The 19,231-nt window shown below is 40.3% G+C and overlaps 1 protein-coding gene across 4 annotated transcripts; it reads right to left on the reverse strand.

Annotated features, from left to right (window-relative positions):
• Window positions 1-223: 223 nt before the first annotated feature.
• Window positions 224-9,810, reverse strand: LOC113033803 (secretory carrier-associated membrane protein 1-like). Of its 4 annotated transcripts, XM_026187914.2 has the most exons (10): window positions 9,578-9,810; window positions 8,658-8,738; window positions 8,327-8,437; window positions 6,803-6,814; window positions 6,375-6,486; window positions 5,489-5,617; window positions 5,147-5,306; window positions 4,390-4,491; window positions 4,178-4,295; window positions 224-3,044 (listed from the first exon to the last, which is right to left on the reverse strand). In XM_026187914.2, exons 1-10 carry the CDS (start codon window positions 9,632-9,634, stop codon window positions 2,883-2,885), a joined length of 1,044 nt encoding a protein of 347 aa, XP_026043699.1. In that variant the 5' UTR covers window positions 9,635-9,810; the 3' UTR covers window positions 224-2,882. The 4 variants fall into 4 exon arrangements, with proteins under 4 accessions (XP_026043699.1, XP_026043701.1, XP_026043700.1 ...); XM_026187916.2 differs by lacking the exon at window positions 8,658-8,738; XM_026187915.2 differs by lacking the exon at window positions 6,803-6,814 and having other exon boundaries at window positions 9,578-9,807.
• Between the last annotated feature and the right edge of the window lie 9,421 nt (window positions 9,811-19,231).

Consider the following 19,231-nt stretch of genomic DNA (forward strand, 5'->3'; position numbering starts at 1 on the left):
TTTCAGTTCATCCTCTGTAAACCTTAGATTGTTGTGTGGAAAATTCCCAGTAAAACGGCAGTTTCTGAAATTCCGAGACCACCTTTCCTTCCTCATTTTGACACAGTTTGAATTTGAGCAGATACCCTTCTCCATGGTCATTCTTAATGTTTTTTTTGTTTTGTTTTGTTTTTAAATCACGGAAAGAGGATAAATTTGTAATTATATAACAAATCCACAATCATTTCTTTGAAATTTTATTTCATGTTAATACCATAAATATACAAAACTCAAACTATTTCACATGCGACAAAGGCCAGACAAGAGTGCATTACTTCTTTTTACACGTGATTTGATAATGGGGATCGATTTTTCAACTTTACAAAATATACAAGTGTCCCTTTCTGGATGAGTTTTTTTTTCTTTTTCTCTGATTCAGTGAAATAACATAGTCACAGGTCCGAAACACAGTTTTGTGTTGGCAAACTTCAAACACATTGTTCTGTACTGCTGACCAGCTCATCAAATACATCAAGAAATTACCCACTGCAGCATGGCTTTGTAAAACAACTGTTTGAAACTATAGATAGATGGGACTCATGTGGGTGTATGTAAGGAAAAAGAATACCTCAAAGTAAAACATGGAAAGGGATCACACCACAAACTGAGATTTGAAAACAAATCTGTATGGACATTTGGTAGATTTCTCACAGCTTTTCAGGACATAGAATAACACTTGAGGGAGCTTATTTTATTTCTTTTCCTCTTTCATACCGACCATAAACACACATCCTCGTACGACAAGCACACCTCTTGCAAGGTCAAGTTGCAAAGTCATTAAACACTTAGAAAAAACCTTTAAATCTAGCTGATGCTATGACAGTGTCATTAAAAAAACCCCACACAAACCAAAAAGGAAACAAAATGCAAACAGTTTAAATTACACCATAAATAAAAACATTTTTCTCTTGCGCTACGTTCAACATAAAACAAGAAATGTGCAATGAATTTTGATGAAATTACGTCCAAATCAAAAGAATACTGCGAGAGATCTAGGCTTATTCTTTCAGGACAAATTACCGAGCCTCAGCTAGCTAACACTGACAGCATTTCGTCCACGATAAAGTTCAGGCTATACATTTTTAATAACAGTAGTGCCAGTTATCACCCGTCTTCTGCCATGCACATCTTCACACACTCACCAACATCATGAGAGGTGCTAAAGCACAAAGAAAAAAAATGAAGAAACCCACATCCATATTTCACATCAGTGACAGTAGTCTGTACAACTTGGTGCTGGATAACACTGTTATTATTGTAGATAAATTAGTGTATCATAGTGACGGCACCCCAAGTCCAATCTTCTGTTATATTAATGCTTATTTTGGCTATAAAACTTCAAATGCCAGTAATTCACTACTGACCGAGGAAAACAAAAATGGAGTGTTAGCCTATGTAGTGTACATATACACGATGTCAATGTTTTTTTTACAAGTTTATGTATGCAGGTTAATCTCAGGAAAAATGATAGCTTTATCACTTTATCCAGAACTGTGGACAGTGATTCTTCTGTGAGAAAAGGCAGGTCTGATCCCTATGAATGGTACGCATCCTTTTCAATAGGAAACACGACAGCGGGAGGCCACGACTGAGCGCCTCTGAGATTCATAGCAGCGTTAGTTTTCGAGTATGAGGAGCTACAAAAACAACCGAGGGCCACACAGTTTTTGCGTTAATACACACATAAGGGGAAAAAAAAAGCTAATATTCAATTTTCATTCCCCTTTTCCCTCCAATTTTCTTCTCTTAACCGTCATCTTCTGTCAGGCAGCCACCGAGACATGCAAACAGCCCTCACAGCAAAACCGAGGGAGGATAAGTAGGCAGACATTCACCGAAAACCAGCTCCTTGTAGCTGGGACCAAAAGGAAGTGGGAAGAATGACTTTGCCAAAGACTTAGCTACCTTGGGTGTGCTAAACATGCATGCCGCTATCATGCTGTCAAATCTAGAGATGCTGACCCAGCCCACGTTGTCAATCAAAGTAGCACACAGAGCAGGAAAAAAATGGCTCACCTGGCAGGTGTTGTTGGGGGGGGGGCAGGTCCTTATATAAGAACATACAGACATTTTCCTATTCTTGTGATTTTTTTTTTTGTTTGTTTTGTCTTTTACTATAACAAGAATGGTACTTGTCTCACAACAAAAGCACAGATATAGGACAAGGTACCATTTACCTTTCAGAGCTTAATGACGGAGCACTGGATTATATTAAAAAAAAAAAAAAAGAAGAAAGAAAGAAAGAAATCAGAGCCACAATTTTCTTGGAGTGAAGCAGACATTCGCACAGAGGCCCAGCCACTTTCAGTATACGGGCAAGAAAACCAAACTATGTGCAAAACACCACGGTCAGATCACTTTTCATTTATCAGACAGGAAACTGTTTCGGGGTCATCACCCTCACAGAAATAAGGTATGGTCGAGCTGCGACCTTTACCTGACCTAGGATCACCTCGAGGGGACAGACGAACAAGGAGAGTAAAGGAGTGCGCAAGCGTGTGCGATGAAATCTCACACAGTCGGAGCACACCTTGAGTCACTTGCTGGATGTTTTGTGGGATGTGAGCAGATAGTCACCTGACTGAAAAGCTGACCAGGTGGATGCAGGAGAGCTGATATATGATTTAAAGTGAAGATGGACAACTCCGATCGTTTTTTCCGTTATTTTGCTTCACACTTTTTAAGCAAAGTGTGTCGGTGCAGGGCAAACATTCACAAATATTATCAATTTGATCCGAGGACCAGCAGGGCCAGAGTTGTGCATCTCCATTTTTTCTGTGTGTGTGTGTTTAAGTATATGCGTGTGTGTTTAAATGAGCACTGAGCACGTGTACCACATCTGTTTATGGATGAGCTTTGAAGGCCCCGCGAGCAGCGTTGGATGCAGCATTGGCTGCAGCGTTGGCAGCTGCAGTCTGAACGGTCTTGTTAGACATGACCCCGGTCGCAAACTCTTGCTGGGCTTTCTCAAAACTAGCACCGGTGGTGCGATAGAGCGCGTGCACCTGTGGAAAGAAGACAAGGAATTAGTTGCAATCAATTTATTTGGTTTAAATTTACCAAAAGAACTGCAGCACAGCACGATAGGAAAGATGTTTCTCTTCCTGTCCAGTCATAGCACTGATTCTTCTTGGCATACAGCACTATTCTTATTTCTAACACACTACAAGATGATGTAGACCAGGGGTGTCAAACATAAGGGGCCAGAATGGGCTGGGAAAAAAATACAATCTGGTCCACCGGACAGCTCTGGAGAATGTGGAGAGTGGCATTAATTTCAGATTTTTTTTAAAAACACCAGCAAAGTAAAAACTCTCTGATCTTTCACTATAAACTAAAAAAAGATTTTAAAGAGTCTTTTCTGCAAATTGATAAAAACCTTTGAAATTTTGTTGATTTAACAGTCAAAAAAGCAGTTTTGTAACAGATTTGTTTCATTTACTACAAGAACATTTTTTATCAAATAGAAAAACTGAGTCACACTGTGGAGACTGCACTTCTTTTTCTTTGTTCTAAGCCATCACAAGGATTAAATTTATAGTGAGAGAAAGGAGGAGATACACTACTAAAAGGCCAACTTAGGATCATAGTGGGCTGTAGTTTTAGATCCCTAGTTTAGATGTTTCCCTCTTCTCTGTCCACTTAAGTCTTCTTTATTGGCAGCCATCCTGGCAACATTTGCGGGCACTTATTCCAAGCTAATAAAACCAAAGCCCCAATTAAAATGAATGGAGAACGAGCCATAACTTTAATTTCGGAGGTCAACTTCACATAAAAACTGAATTGATTGAATCTTCATTTACATTTGATTTGGTGACTTTGCCCAAAATGCGAAATACAGAACATCATGACCTCGTTTAGGTTGCAATCCAGAGAGCAGATATTATAGAGTACACTACCCTAACTCTTTACTACAGTTACAAGTAGATCTGTCTGCCACTGCCCAACTGGCTCTCATATTTCCTGCTTCAGCTGTCGATTTGCTCGGCACTCCTGCCATCTTTGGCATTCCAAAATTCTCCCACTGATTTCTCAGAGTGCCACATCTCACTTTTACAGCGTCTCTATTGTCACAGCAAAACCTTTTACTAATAATATCCTTTGTCACTGTAAGGATGCCGTCTTTGTGTTGTGTTACCTTTTTAAACATAATGAGGGAGCCCACAGACAGAGCAGTAAAGAGGGCTGCGATGAGTAACATGATGATTCCTACAGGGATACTGGTGTTCAGGCCAGTTAGAGCTGCGATCCAACCACTGGCAAGACAAAGAAAAAAACCAAGATGACAATGTGATCTTCAGTGCACACTGATCTACGGTGCCTGGATCAGCTCAAGTACAAAATACTCACCATGTTCCCCAACCAGTGATGCCAATGGTTTGTAAAACGTGAACTCCAAACTGACAGATGTAGACGAAGAAGAAGACAAAGAAGCGGAACGAACTGTCGCTCCTACGGTGGAAAAAAAAAGAAACGGTAAGAGAGCAATGTGGAGGGAATAAAGTCAAACTGTGCCACTAGTTCATCCTCCATTAAACATTAATTACTTAATCCTTCCCTCATTCTCTCAAAGCCTTTATGCGTGAAATAGTCAAGTGCACGGTAAGAACATGGCAAAGTCAGCTGCCCAACTCTTTTTACCAGTTTCATATTTGGAACACTATTAACTTTATCTTAAGTTAATTTACGTGTGTTAAAAGGAAGGTGCACATCTGTTCAGTTTTTATAGAAGCTGAGAGTTTGTGATGTTTGAGAAATGCTGTGTGAGCTTGTTCTTCTGGGCACACAGAAGGGGGACTTTAAATCCCTGAGCTGCTCCTTTAAGAAGAAGACAGGCAGTAAGTGTTTTTATTTAAGATAGCCTTGATCGGCCACAGACACAGGAGATAAAGCAGAAATGATTTTGGAGAACATACCTGTAGGTCTGTGTTCACCTAGACCTACTCTCCTAATCTCTTTTTTTGGTGTCTTTTTCCAACCTTCCTGTGTATACAATTTATTGTATTTCAACTATAAAAACTGAACCCACATATTTATAGAGACTTAGACCCCAAATATCAGTGGAAAGGCAGTGTTCTTCTTTTTGGTTTTTCATGTTTCAGCTTACCTGAAAGCCCCGTAAAGCGGTCTGTACCAGCAGACGAAAGAACATGGGGTAAAAAGCAGAAACCAGAGCATAGCCAGGCCAAAATCTACGCCACGAGTTGGATCCACACAGAACCAGGCCAAACAGCCAAACATGTTCACAAAGAGCGTGCCTGCATGGACTGATAAACAAAGATGACAAAGAACCTCAGATTAAACCTAAACTTATACTAAGCAACATTTTCTATACAGATTCTTGTGAATGACCAAACGGTTGATGTTTCTTAGGTAACTTGCATCATTAACCACTTGATGTGGTTAATTTAGAAAGAAATTGATGAGGTGTGCTAAATAGTACACTTACACATCCAAAGGTTGTACATAATCTTTACAGTCTTCTGGAACTCTACAGGGATGTCCACTGCAATGTCGTGGTAAAAACATGGACCAACAGGGAACTTCTCCGGTAGTGGAGGCCAGTTGTTCTTCCGCCCTGCGTGGAGAAACGAAGCAGTGGTTGGATGTTGAGCTTTTTCATCTAAATCTAAAATATTATTAAATATACTAACAGATTTGTTTGCAAGAATCTTAACAAGGCAGAAAAAAATACGTTACAAGTTATTATCACCACGGACATTATCCTACAATTAGTAAATGTGAATAAAGTATGAGTGATTGACATGAAATGTTTCTTTCATTCAGTCTATTCAATTCTACTTCAATTAGATTTGTCCTATGTACATTTAAACATGAACATGCACTACAACATTATGCCTTCTTAATTCAAATACAGAGAAATACTTTCTTTTACGTTATAAAACTGTGTTTGTCAATCACCATTTATTTATTTTATGCAACTTGTATTAAATTTCCAATTTTGTAAATCAGACATTCACTAAGATATATAGCTTGTGTGTCGCTTTCACTCCCATCCTGCACCACACGCACATACACATGCACTCACACACAGCAACACACTTTGGTCCATTTGATCAACTGGACATTTTTTGGCACAGTGCAAAACTTAAACTGGAACATTTCCTGTTCCATACTTGTGTAAAACTGTACCTGCACAGAATTAAAATGCTCTTCACAAATAGTGCGCCACACCCGATATGTTAGTGTCAAGGTAAGAAGTCAACTTTTAGATCAGCGCTGTTGCTAGTCCAGCTCTGAGTGGGACCCAGAATTCAGACTTTGAGGTTGAAGCGTGCGAGTGATTCAAATGGGTAACTGATGGACTGACTGACCTCCGACGGCTCCGTGGGACTGTAACTCTCTCTCTCGACGATCGAGCTCTGCTGCTTTCTTCTCCAGCTCTTCCTGCCTTCTCAACAACTCAGCCTGAGCACGCGCTTGGTCCTGAGACAAACACAGATGTGATCTTAAAGCTCACAATCCAACATCTGACAGAGGTCAGGTATGACATGAAGTACAATGATGTAAGTAAAGGTTTTGTCACTCAGGGAAAGCTCAGACATGTTAGTTTAACAAGGGAAAATACGGGCTCTGATTTTAAAACGTATCAACAACTGCAGTTCACTCACTTGCCTCTAACAGCTAGTTCTATACAACTCTAAAGTGATGCTACAGGTGGAAAAGGGTCATTAAATGGATCCACACTATTCAAGACAGTGACATAAAAGGGTGCAGGAAACGTTAAATGAAAAGGCAGTACCTCATTACGCCGCTGATAGGCCATCAGAAATCAGATAAGTATATGAAGACCAAGAGGAAAGGACAGAGTGTTGTAGTGTTGCAAGTATGGGGACAGTTGCACATTTTTGGTTCTTTTTCAATTTTGATCACCTTTAACACATAGAGCCCAAAGTCTAGGTTCTCTGGGACTCGCTAGCCACCTTTAACTCTTCTTTTTTGTACACAGGGATCTACAGAGCTAGCTAAAAAAGGATATTTGAACACTGCTGCTTTTGCTAGTCTGCAACAGAAATGCTGGTTAACTAAAGCGACCCACCATAGAAAGCAGTGCCTCTCTCTTTCTCTGATGGGAAATTGTAAACAAGCAGGTGGGAAATGAGACAGACAGCTGCGCAAACTAGTGTGAGTTTGCAGCCCACTCGTATCTAGGCTGTGTCGAGAGTGCAGTAGCTTATAACCACTTGATTGGAAAAATGTACAACTACATTCTGCACAGACATGTAAGGAAAGACGTCTGCTGTTGGAGAGACTGCTAACATTAGCCCATGTTTTCAAACGTATCCAGCACTGTGTGTAAGATGTGCAAAGTACCACTTATTCAGCAAGATTAAAAATACTAGCTTATTTTCAAAGAATGTGATTAACTGTTTAAAGTAGCTCTTAAAAACATAAGCAGTATTTCTATTAATAATGTTTAAGTTCTACAGTCCTAGTTGACTCCCTTGAGTTTTTTCTCAGACCAGTAAATTAATCTTTCTGAAAAGTCTTTAGTCTGTGGAAACTTCAACATCTTCCCTCTAAAGTGCATTTTAGCTGCTTTGACTGTAAATTCAGGTTCATCCCGTTGCTTCTGTCAGCAATAAAATCAAAGATTAATGTCAGAGTTAAGAGTTCCCTTGGGAGCCGTATAAACCCCAATAACAAAACCTCCACCATTCTTCACAGGTAAAATTTGAGACTGAAAAAACAACGCCATCAAGCCAAAATTTTCTTTGATTTTTTTGCGTCCTTCTGGACCTTCTGTTAATGAGTATCCTCAGCGATGCAATGATCTACACATTTGTGCTTCTTGGCCTAACAGGTTACATTTCCATTTTTCTTGTATAGGCCTGCTTTTACAGAATAAATCCAGCTGTTGATGTCCACCTCTGTCTGACAGATTTTTCTCTCTTATCTACCTCACTTGCACTCTGACCCTCTTTACTTGTCATACTTACAAAAAACTCCATCTCTTCATCAACTCCAAGCTAGACATTAACTGATGTTAACACACTGCTTCCCAAGAAATGTTTCACAGCCATGTTTTCAATTACTTTTCAGCACTTGCACATTGGGCACTGTGTGTTTAATGGCTATAACACACTCACGGCTCTTTTTATATTATTAACTTAGTAGAAAGATGAGAAAAAACATAGTGCGACTAACCAAATATGTTTAGTTTGAATTGCAAATGACAAAAACATGTTGACAACCTAACTGAAACAAAAAAATGAGAAGAAAACTGGATGTGAAACATGTATATAAATGCTCCTGTGTGTTTTACCTGAGTCTGTTGCTGTGAGTAAGCTGGCGGCTCTTCTGTGGGCTTCATGATGGCAGGCTGTGTGTTCTGGGAAGGTGCTGGAGTAGATTTGGGGGTGTTTCTTGGGGCTGCCTGTAATCCAGCAGAGATTCTCTATGTTAATATTTGTGCAAGCATTAAGAAAAAGTGTAATTAGGCCACAGTCATATTTTGTCACTGAAATCCTCTGTGACTGAGAGGAGGAGGAGAGAAAGAGGATGAGGGTAAGGGATAAAAACGAGGTCACTGACTAAGAAGCACTTAAACGCATGCATGCACACTACTCATCAATGAAGTTGCCCGTAAAGCTGACCGTTCTGGCGTCTGTGAAGGGGTTATACTCCTCCAGACCACCAGGAGGGGCAGATCGTGTCACCTGGGTCACCGAAGGATCCTACAGGGCAGAGAGGTCCACATAGGAATTTAGGGAGTTAAAACTAAAACTGCAAGACCAAAAGCTTCATTCACAAGATGCCGTTAGACGGTCTTTAGTTTCTGAAAATCAGCGGTGAGAAGTTTACATAAACAACATGTAAATATCTCACTTTAATGATGGTATTCTACTAATATTAAGGCTTTCCACCATGTTTTGTGAAAAGCTAAAAACGCGCAAGTTTAAACACCCTGATAAACACAGCTTCAAGTAAAGGGGACTCAACAGTTGCTTGAAATTAAAGCCTTAAGATTTCTGGAAGCGTGTGGTTTATAAAAGGTGGAATAAAATACAAGCTGTAGCAGAAATTAATAGCTTGTTCCCTTGCTTAACATCGAAAACAGATGTACGTGTCTGTGTTTCCAAAATATTAGTCTACATGACTGCAAAGGCAGCCAAATGTTTGCTGGATACTGTGAAAGTACATAACACTGTGATATGAGCACAAAAATGCACCTGTCCCAAGCTAGCCACCCGGTAAACTGTCCATCAAGCTAGCAGTGGCCAGCGAGTGTTTACAGACGGTGGGCAGAGCTAATGCTATCCAGCTAGCTAACGTTGACATAATGTGTCTTTGTTCTCAAATGACATAATTCCTTTAAATTCGTTTACAATAGATATCCCCAGCAACAGTGAATTGTGACCATGTAATTATTCGGCACTCCCTCTACAAAACTATCGAGGAATAAAATTTGATGATTAGCTCATTCTGCAAGCAGGGATGCTAAAGTGAGTTTGGCCTCAGTGGGTTTTCAAGCGTATACTAGCTTGCTTGCTTGCTAGCTAGCCGTGTCAGCTACCTGAAAAGGATTGCTGAAATCCGGGTCTGCAAACGGGTTGCTGTCGAAATCGGACATTGTGTAGCCTTTCTAACAAGAGTTTCCTGTGTGCGGGAACTCCCCGATTCTCCAGGGAAGACTCAGGTCCTTTGATTTGACTGCTTCTCTCTGCCGCCTGCAGTCTTCTCCGCCTCCTGCTGATGGAGACCCCTTGATTAGCAAGTTAGCCAGTAGCACAAAAATGGCAGGAGAAGAGAGGATGCGTGATTAACAGAACGGTCTACGTCACTGTTTCAGCACCGCGGACAGCATGATGCCCGGGCAGGTGCGCTACCTCTGTACACAAATGTGCAGAGCACTGCACGACACACCTCTGGTGTATTGTATTGTTATGTACTGTATTTGTGTGTTGGACTGTGTGTGAGTATTTGAGACTTAAACATGGAAGATTACAAGTTCACATGTTGCATTCAGTCTCCGTATTTCCAGAGTACAATGTGCAAAACATACTACATGAGAGTTTACTGATCACAAAGTTCATCCAGTCCTCAAACTATACGCAAAAGCTACTGCCTGCCTTTATGGCAATTTGTTGTATTTGTGTGATGTTATGTAAGTATACAGATGTTTACTTACTGTCTGCAGAACACAGGATCCATCTGCATCATGCTGAACTGATACAAATTCTCTGACTAATAATATAAGGAAAATCTCACTCTTACATTGTAGACTCCATATCATGGATTACTGTACTTAACCCATTGGAGCACCTATTTGAATCGGATGATGATAGTTTAATTATATGTTTCTTTCCGTGTGTGCGTACTCTCCTACGTTTTGCACATATGCATTAAAATGGATGCTCCATCCATCCATCCATATTTATCATTTTCTGGGTTGTGGTGAGGCTGGAGCCTATCCTGGTTGTCATGGAGCTGAGAGGTGGGATACAAAATTTGCCCTGGACAGTTAGTCTGTCACAGACTCAGGCCCAAGCCAGGCAGTGGATTTAAACCCAAGACCTTTTTGGTGTGAGGCAACAATGCTAACCGCCTCATCACATGCAACAAGTCTTTTTCACTTGTTAAAAAAATTATAAAACTTTGACCCACTACAACATTGGTGTTTATCTTATTACCTGTAAATAATTAATAACTAAGAATGATCCAAAGAAACCGACCTTTTGCTTTTATTTCAAGTGCACCTTACTTTTCTAATTTCTTCCACACTGAATTACATTTTCAGTAATGCTATGTTGCTTTCAATGCAGTACTTTGAAATTAGTTATTACTTTTAAGCTCTAAGATTATTTTCATAGCGTGCCCATACCCACATAGCCATACAATAAGTTGTTTCTATAAATTATTTCTATACAATTAGTTTTTTAAATTATTTTTCTTTAGTTGCCAAACAAAGAAGTCAACCTAAACTTGTGGGGCTGCTTTTACTTGCGTTTTACAATTTCCACCTTTGTAAGATGTAATGGCCAAATCTTTAATTCGGTGTACTGATGAGAATGTCTTCCCAAATTAAAACTTCACCGCCTCAGCGCAAAAGTGGAACTAAAAGGCAAAACCTGCACACACGGGCTAATGTGAGACAAGAAAAGATTTTTTTTCTTACATCATCCTTGTGATCATTCAGTAAACTACAATATTTGAGCTCCTGTAGGTCAAATACCAACGCAATCTCCTCCACTTGATGATTATGATGATTACGTTAATGATGATAATGATGATGAGGATGGTGATATATGGAAGTGTCTGCTGCTCACTTGGTCGCTTGTGCCTGTGTGAAAGAAGTAGAGAGGAAAACCTAGACTGCCTTTTTCATGATAAGTAACAGTGACCTCTTTATCTGGAGCAATCCCAGACAATTTACTGGAAATCATTTTATCTCTCTTGTCCACATATAAGAAGTATCAGCCCCCCTGAGAGCTCCTGTGGTGTGTGTTCGTGTGTGATTTTCTTCACTGGCTTCAAGATTCAGTTATATGTCAAAAATGCCCACTTGGGGGAGCTACGATCCAAAAGGTCTCTTCAACCCCGTTTCGCAGAATCCTTTCTCATTTTCCATCAATTTATTTTCATTCAAACCAAGGGTGACCATGTGAAGAACATCAGATCAGTTGACAGCCTGTAAATGTGATTTAAACATTTAAGCACCATTTACCCAGATTAAGTTTCAATTGAAGAACAAATGCTATTAGGTTGAAATCTTACAGTATGTTGTAAATGATGGTGGTTAAAATATTCCCTTTTCACTGTTTGAATTCAGCTGCTCATTTTTAAACAAAGGCAGCGCGTTTCTTTAGTTTTATGGCTGCTTATCATACAACCGTTAAATGAAACTAATGGGTTTTTGTTAATAACCAGCTAAACATTTTCATGGCAAGTTAATGTGCTTTTTTGCTTTATATACTGTACCTATATAATGTTTGTGTGGATGAACTCTAGATAAACACAAAGTGAGAATTCATTACAATTCAACTTCAGTACACACACGCGCACACACATAAATGAGCATCGGTTCCTCCCCTAATCTTGTATTAATGGACCCAATCACAGAGTCTATGAATAATCAATGGCCAGTGGTCTGCAACCGCAGTGCTGAGACCTTGAGTGAAACTGAATTTTCCTAATAAGACACACACACACACCCACACACACACATACAATCACACCTTGTGGACCTAATAAGCTCTAATGCTCTGTGGGTTGAAAATACGTCACATGGTTTGTTTGCTGTAGAATGTGAAAGATAAACATGCTGTGCCAGGATGTGCAAACTGTGTGCATGGACGTACTCTATATGTGTGTACAGGGGAGGAAAAAGGTGTGAAAAGAGGGATCTGTCTGTCCTTGTCCACTTGTCCACTGGCCCTCTAATGCTGCTTTCCATAGATGACTCTGTGAGGAAACAACCACTTTGGCTAATAGCTGCTACATTAGTCTCTTAACCAGCTGGTCATGGCCATTTAGAAATGTTCATTAGGTCGCAGACCAGAGTGGATAGGTGAGATAGTTCACTTCACACTGTTGACTGTAGAAAGACAGGAAAGGAGACAGAGAAAGAGGAGAGAGAGAGAGCGAGGAGAAGGGCAGACAAACAGACGGTGAGGGAGAAACAGAAGCAATTTACTGGCCAACATGACGACCAAGTGTAAAAAGCCACAGATGCAATTATCGTCATATTGCTCTGAATAAGAACCTTGTGCATAATTAGATCTCATTAAGGTCTATGAGTGTTATTTTAGGGCTCTGAAAGGTTGGATAAGCAGCACTTGATATTATGGCTTATTAATGCTGCAACATCTGGTGCCATTCTGGCAATGGCCTGACAATGTCTAAAGGGGCTGAAAAAATTCAGTATTCAACTGATGTTGTGACTAGATGGTAAAATACAATGCACGATCTGTTATGCTTATCCAAATATAGGGCTGGAGATATACTGTATATAGATATAGGGTATTATGGCTTTATGTATGCTGTGTGTATGCATGCGAGTTTGTTTGTGCTGATGACCAGTCAGAACACATTACACACCGCAGAGGGAAACAGCCCTCTGTCGCCGGAAAAGCGATTGATTCTCCATTTCCATATTAATGAGCAGATTTGTTAAGAGCCTGCAGGAGTGGGAGAAAATAACAGGGTCTTCATAGGGCACGACATTTATAAATAAAGCTGATGCAGAGAAAAATGGAAATTAAACCTTTTAGTTTAATAAATTTGAGGCGTCCGCAGCAAAGCGAGCGATTTGCATTTCCATTTGTGGCCAAATAATGAGAGTGCGGGTCCATGATGAGGCTGCTAGTGCTTCTTTTGGGTCTCAGGCAGTGAGACAATCACTCCAGCGTGCAGCCCTCCACATCAATGTCATTAGCTCAGGCCTGTTAACTCTGCTACTTGGCTTTCTAAGATTATTTGGTGAACTAGAGATTCCTATTGTTGCTTCGAGTGAGGAATAGAAATGGCGTCAAAGTAAAATTCATTCACTTCTGTATCTACAGCATTCCCCACCTTGGACGTGTCTATATATTCTCTTAAATATTCAACTGTGTCTATACATGCAGACATAACTTTAAAGTGATATTTTGTTGTTCTAAAACAACCTTGTCAGAAATTGTAGCTTTCCTTTGCTCTGCCATTCTCATAAACACTCGCACCTAGATGCACACCCACATGTGTCTGCACACACACGCACACACACACACAAAGCATCACTGATTGAATTTATTGGGGAATGGATGTTGACTAGACCACTCCAAGTAGGCTAGATTGTTGTTGTTCCCAGATTGACAGACAGACCCAGAGCGGCTGATTGAAAGTGCCTTTTAGCTTGCTCTCACTGTATATTTGATTTGGCAAAATGGAAGGGGAGTCCAGTCTTTTCCCAGGATGCAAACACAAGTCCCTGTGTTTGTGTGAGAGTATGTGTGTGTGTTTGTGTATTTATGTGCGCTCTGCGTACGTTGACTAGTGGATGCTTTTGTAAATGCTGCATAAAATGTACCCTTTCAGGTATTAATTGAATAATGCAAGCACTCCCCTTGTCAGCCATCAAGTGAGCCACTTTCTCGGTGGCCTGTGCCGTTCTCTTTGCCTGTGAATTGACTAGATTTATCTGTGTTGTTCCAGTCAATGGATGCCATTTGTTCCAAATATTTGACATAAACATGCAAAGAGCAGAGGCGTGCACTCATAAAATAAGCTTCTAGACTGTTGTTTTACAGCCCAAAGAGACAGAGGGCTCTCGGCCTATCGAATCATGTGGAGCTCTTGCTGAGCCAACAGCGTGTTAAAGTTCTTTTTCAACCAATGATGTGATGAAAAGGAACAATTGCTGCCATAAAAAAGAGGAGAAAGGAGAACGGGAAGAAGGAGAAAAAGAACATGACGAGAGAGACTGAGTTCTTTGGTGGTGCCAGTGCGCAGCTGGAAGAGAGCTGTGCAGTGTCCTGCTAAATATGCATAGTTATTTTCCATGCCTTTAATGGGACACATCTCATTGAGTGCCTTATGTCTGCTTCCAAACTGTAAAAGATATTTAGCTTCACACCTGCAGGAAATTCCCCGTAATAAAGACAATATTGGCAGAGTCTTTGCTGAATCTGCTCGATGCTTCCTAATGGCAGTCAGACAACTTCTGTGTTAATGCAGCTTGTAAGAAATGAAAATTTAAGTTGCATTTAACTTGTATCTTTGCATGAAAATGATGTGGAATTGATTGTGATTAATCAGGGTAGCCATTTATTTTTATACAGCATTTTTGTTTTCAAAAATAGAAATTCCCCTTAGATTTTGTCTGTATTGCTTTTATGGATTGGACGTGTGTGTGTGTGTGTGTTGCCAAACAGTGAGGTTCGATTTGCTGATTTAGCACCTCTCTAATTTTCTGCACGGTAATATTTGCCTTAACCTACCTGCCATTTGTTTTTATTATCCAGGTGAATATGTTTGTCTAAGGATATCAATAATCATAAACAAAGCAATGACTCTTTCACCTCTCCCCGTATAGTCCTCACAGTACCTCTGTCTGCCTCTCACACGAGGCTGCTCTCGCTTCATGATCTGCCTCCATGCAGTCTACATATTTCAGTGTGTAATTGGTGAAAATCAAACATTTTCAATCCCAGTTTCAGTCAGTCAGTCAGTCACACACATACAGTACATAACTGCACACACATGAATTCACATACACTGTGCCCGTGGCTCTCATGCCTTGACAGAGTGTGTGCTCTCCTATTACAGACAGTAATTACCGTCAGTCACCCTGTGTGTCCATAACAAGCCAGCATAATGCCCTAATCAGGCCTGGATTAATCTAACCCTCTCTCTAATCACTCTAAAAGTGATTTATATTGTTTTTCCTGTTCGGAACAAATGAAATCTGTAGCCTAAATTAATACTGGCTTTTCATCACTGGGAAGCTAAAAAGCCAGTAACCGTCACATTCTTGTCATTAAGACTGCATCTGTGGAGAGATGTACACACACACATACACACACATACACATACTCACAGTCATGCATGCATATTTAGGTTGGAAAGAAAAAATATATAATACAATATTTCATTAACTAAGCATACTAATAACATTAGCGTTTTGTAGAAAGGCTCTCAGGCGCACTAAATGGGGTCATCAGAACAACAACAAAACGTTTTATTGCTGCTGTTTCAGATTACACGTTCTTCTTTGATTTAATAATTTCTATTAGAAAATGGCTGCTGATGAATTACACTTAGACTGGAGAGATGCATCGGGCTTTTTTAGCATTAACTTTCTGAGACGTGAACTACGCGCACAGAGTTTATTGGTCAGCCTAATGTATGTCGGCACAGGTATAATTTTGCACTGTAGTACACGTAAAATGTGTTTTTATCCATCTTCCAATTACTCTGATGAAAAATGCTCTATATCATTCTGTACAAGCTGTTTGTTAAATTGTATCAACCACAATCTTGCAATTTCTTGGTCTCTAGCTTTCATTTTAGATAGCATGCCTCTTGTTTTGGTCCATGCCTCCTACTTTGTTTCATTTCCATTGTTTAAACAAATCAATTCCAACCCTGACTCACTTCCCACTGTTTTTCATTATGAAGAACGAAGGCCGGACACGAATCGTAACAGAACCCTGAAATTTCCTGCTCACCATTCAGTTTGTGCTCAGAATACAAACCAACTCACAAGATGCACATTTAACAAATGCAAATTGTGAGCCAATCTAGTTGAGCTATCTGGGCTCCTGCTTCCATATTCATTTCCTACACCCCACTGTTCACAAACTCAAGAAACAGTCCTGGGGTTAACTTGAAAGGGATCGGAAATGAAGATCTGACAGTGTCCACTATCTCGCTCTTTTTTTTTCGTCTCCTTTATCTCTTTCTTTTCCACACCGTCTCTCACCTTTGCTCCTCTCTCCTTCCTCCCCTCTCCCCCTCTCCCCCTCTCCTTCCCTCTGTCCCCGCTCCCCTGTTCTCTTCATGCTGTGTAATTCTCATCTTACACACTCTGTTGCTCTGGACTATGAATAATGCATGGTGTGTGAGAAATCCTCAATCTCATGCTTGGCTCCCAGCGAGCATTACGGAGCTTGCATCTCTATTACGGAGATGAATAGGAGAGAAGGGAATATCACATAGGATACGGTCTAACTTCATTGTTTGTTTTCAGCATTATAGCCCCAATCTGGGATTTCTTTTAAGTACATATGAATTATGTATATGAGTGTACAAGGGTAGCTTGTTGATGAAAATTAATATTGTCAAAACCTTCATAAATCACTGTATTGTCCCTGCACTCTTCTCCAGTGTCACAATACAAATAAATATATACAAGAAGAAATGTTTGCAGCTTCTCAGCAGATTTAAAATTCATGTGTGTGCATGCTGCCAGCTATTGAAAAAAAATCATTTATTTGTCCTAATGAAATTTTATAGAGAACTGCTTTAAAATCCATCCAGCAAAGCTATAAAAAGCAACACCATAACAATTTCGCAGTGTGTGTTTTAGTTCTGTTGGGTCTTTGCTTTCGCTCCCTCTCTTTTTGATTTGATTTTATGGAAATGATAAGATGGCAGGGAACAGAAGCGAAAATGCATTTCTAAATACAAGAGCTTTGTTGGATGCGTGTCCACAAGGATCCCTCTCTGTCTCTCCATTGCAATTTGTTTACAGCCGAAATACGGCAAATGCTGATAACAAAAACGAGATCCGGTTACCGCTGTCAGAGAAGAAAAAAGGCTCAACACTTTAACAATGGGTCAGCTTAAAATTCTTTTATGTTGCCATATGGTGTCATCGCGCTAGGAGCAAATGACTGCTTGAACCTTTCCATGGATTTTATGGGAAGTATAAACCTAGTGAAGTGGTAGTGTTATGCCACCCGTGATGTGAACTTTCAACATTTCCAGCAGTTTTACAAGCTTTTTTTCACGTCCTTCTGCAGTCTTTTTCAATAATTTACTTTTCGCAATGATGACAACACGGAGATGATGCTTATACACTAAATTGTTCAATAAAAAAACAAATGAAAAACATTTGGTTCAGTCCGACAACCTTCCTGCTTCTGAGATAGGCTTATGTATACGTTATATGTGCTTCAGTGTGTGTGTGTGTGTGTGAGCTATGCTGCGACACAAACCTATGTTTTATGGGGTGTGTACATGTGATAAAAGCACTCAAGAGTTAAAGTGCTTTTCTACCATGCTCAAAGCCATGTGTCAGCACTAGACCACTAAATCCACACCATTCCCTTGAACAGTTTCCCTTCCTCTGATAGTCTATCATTCCTTTGTTTCAGGTGGCTGGCCACTGTGGCTGACAGGGCCAAGTCCTTGAGGAGATCATGTGTCTGTGGAAAGTACAGGACAAGCACTGATGTTTGAGCTTTCAAACCAGTGTCCCCGGTGTTGCCTATTTCCCTCTGCCTTCACTGCATCTCACATACAATGTCTCTATGACAGAGCGCCGTGGCTTGGCAAGTATTTGTGATTCGCGATTTTGCATCGTTTGAGTCCTCTGAGGCGTTGTACACGGTGCAGGAGATAATATACCATCTGTGTCATCCATTCTTTCTCTGTGTACATTTCACCCATCTTTTTAGCTTCCATCTTTATGTTCTGCATTATCTAGTATTATACATCATTTGTAGGGATAAAAACCTCCCTATTATTCCATAGAGCTGAAATCTTACAGAAATATGCCTCCCATTTTGGTAGACATGGCTTACTCTTTCGTCTTTTTCATACCCATTTTGGATGAACCCCTGATGAATCACGCTAATGACCTAGGCCCTGTGCTGCAGCACTGCTCTGAAATTAATATAGTAGAAATGGAGATATAGGGCAAATAGATGAGAATAGGAACCCGATATTCACTCTTGGGTACTACGTGCTCGGGCAGAGACACACACATACATGCACTCGCATATACAGCACACAGAGCCTGACAGGCAGGCTATTATCCCCCAGCCTGCGCTGCTGTAATTGGCTATCGCTTTTTACAAATGTGGCTCCGTCTGACTCGCATATCAGCTCGCGTCTCATCAACTGTGTAGGGGTCACCATGTCCGTGCTTGTGTGTGGCGGTGCATGTGTCTGTATATGTGCGAGTATATATGTAGGGGTCACTGGTGTGCCAATCCCTCTCATGTCTTCATTTCACACACTCATTTATGTCCATGCTAAACGAGCCAACGGATGCTAAGTGTGTCTGTGGCGGGCTCCTCTTTAGCAGTGCCGGAGTATTTAGCCATTAGGGCTGCTAATAGCATCAAGATCATTCTCACACTGGCTAGGTGATGATGAAATATTAGCTTAGCTCAGGGTGCCATTAGTTAGTCTGGGATTGCCTTGGAGGTCAGATTCCTCTTATTTCACACACGCGCATAGATCAAACCCAGTTATTAACTGAATGCGCAGATTAATTTCTTAATTTTATCACATTGTGAAAAAGCATGTTTCAAAGCCTACTGCAGCTTTAATACAAAGCTTTCCTTTCGTTTGCTCTTCGACCAAACTGTTGAATTATTAAATGTGTCCTTTTATCTGCTCAAATTGCCCTGATGTACTTTTTATGGAGTTTTTATCCTTTATTTGATAGTTGACAAAGTGGAGGGAGAAACTATAGCTGGAATTATACAGAGGACATTAATTAGTGAGGACGTTTGTACAC

The sequence above is a fragment of the Astatotilapia calliptera genome, chromosome 12, assembly GCF_964374335.1.
Source record: "Astatotilapia calliptera chromosome 12, fAstCal68.1, whole genome shotgun sequence".
NCBI classification, from domain to species: Eukaryota; Metazoa; Chordata; class Actinopteri; order Cichliformes; family Cichlidae; genus Astatotilapia; species Astatotilapia calliptera.

Bases quoted from the DNA above. Each gene is read 5' to 3' on its own strand.
- LOC113033803 (XM_026187914.2), bottom strand. From the start codon at position 9,634: ATGTCCGATTTCGACAGCAACCCGTTTGCAGACCCGGATTTCAGCAAT. The intron at 8,739-9,577 runs GTAGCTGACACG...TCTGCCCTGTAG, and splicing joins ATTTCAGCAATCCTTTTCAG to GATCCTTCGGTGACCCAGGT. The intron at 4,296-4,389 runs GTGAGTATTTTG...TTGTCTTGCCAG, and splicing joins ATCACTGGTTGGGGAACATG to TGGTTGGATCGCAGCTCTAA.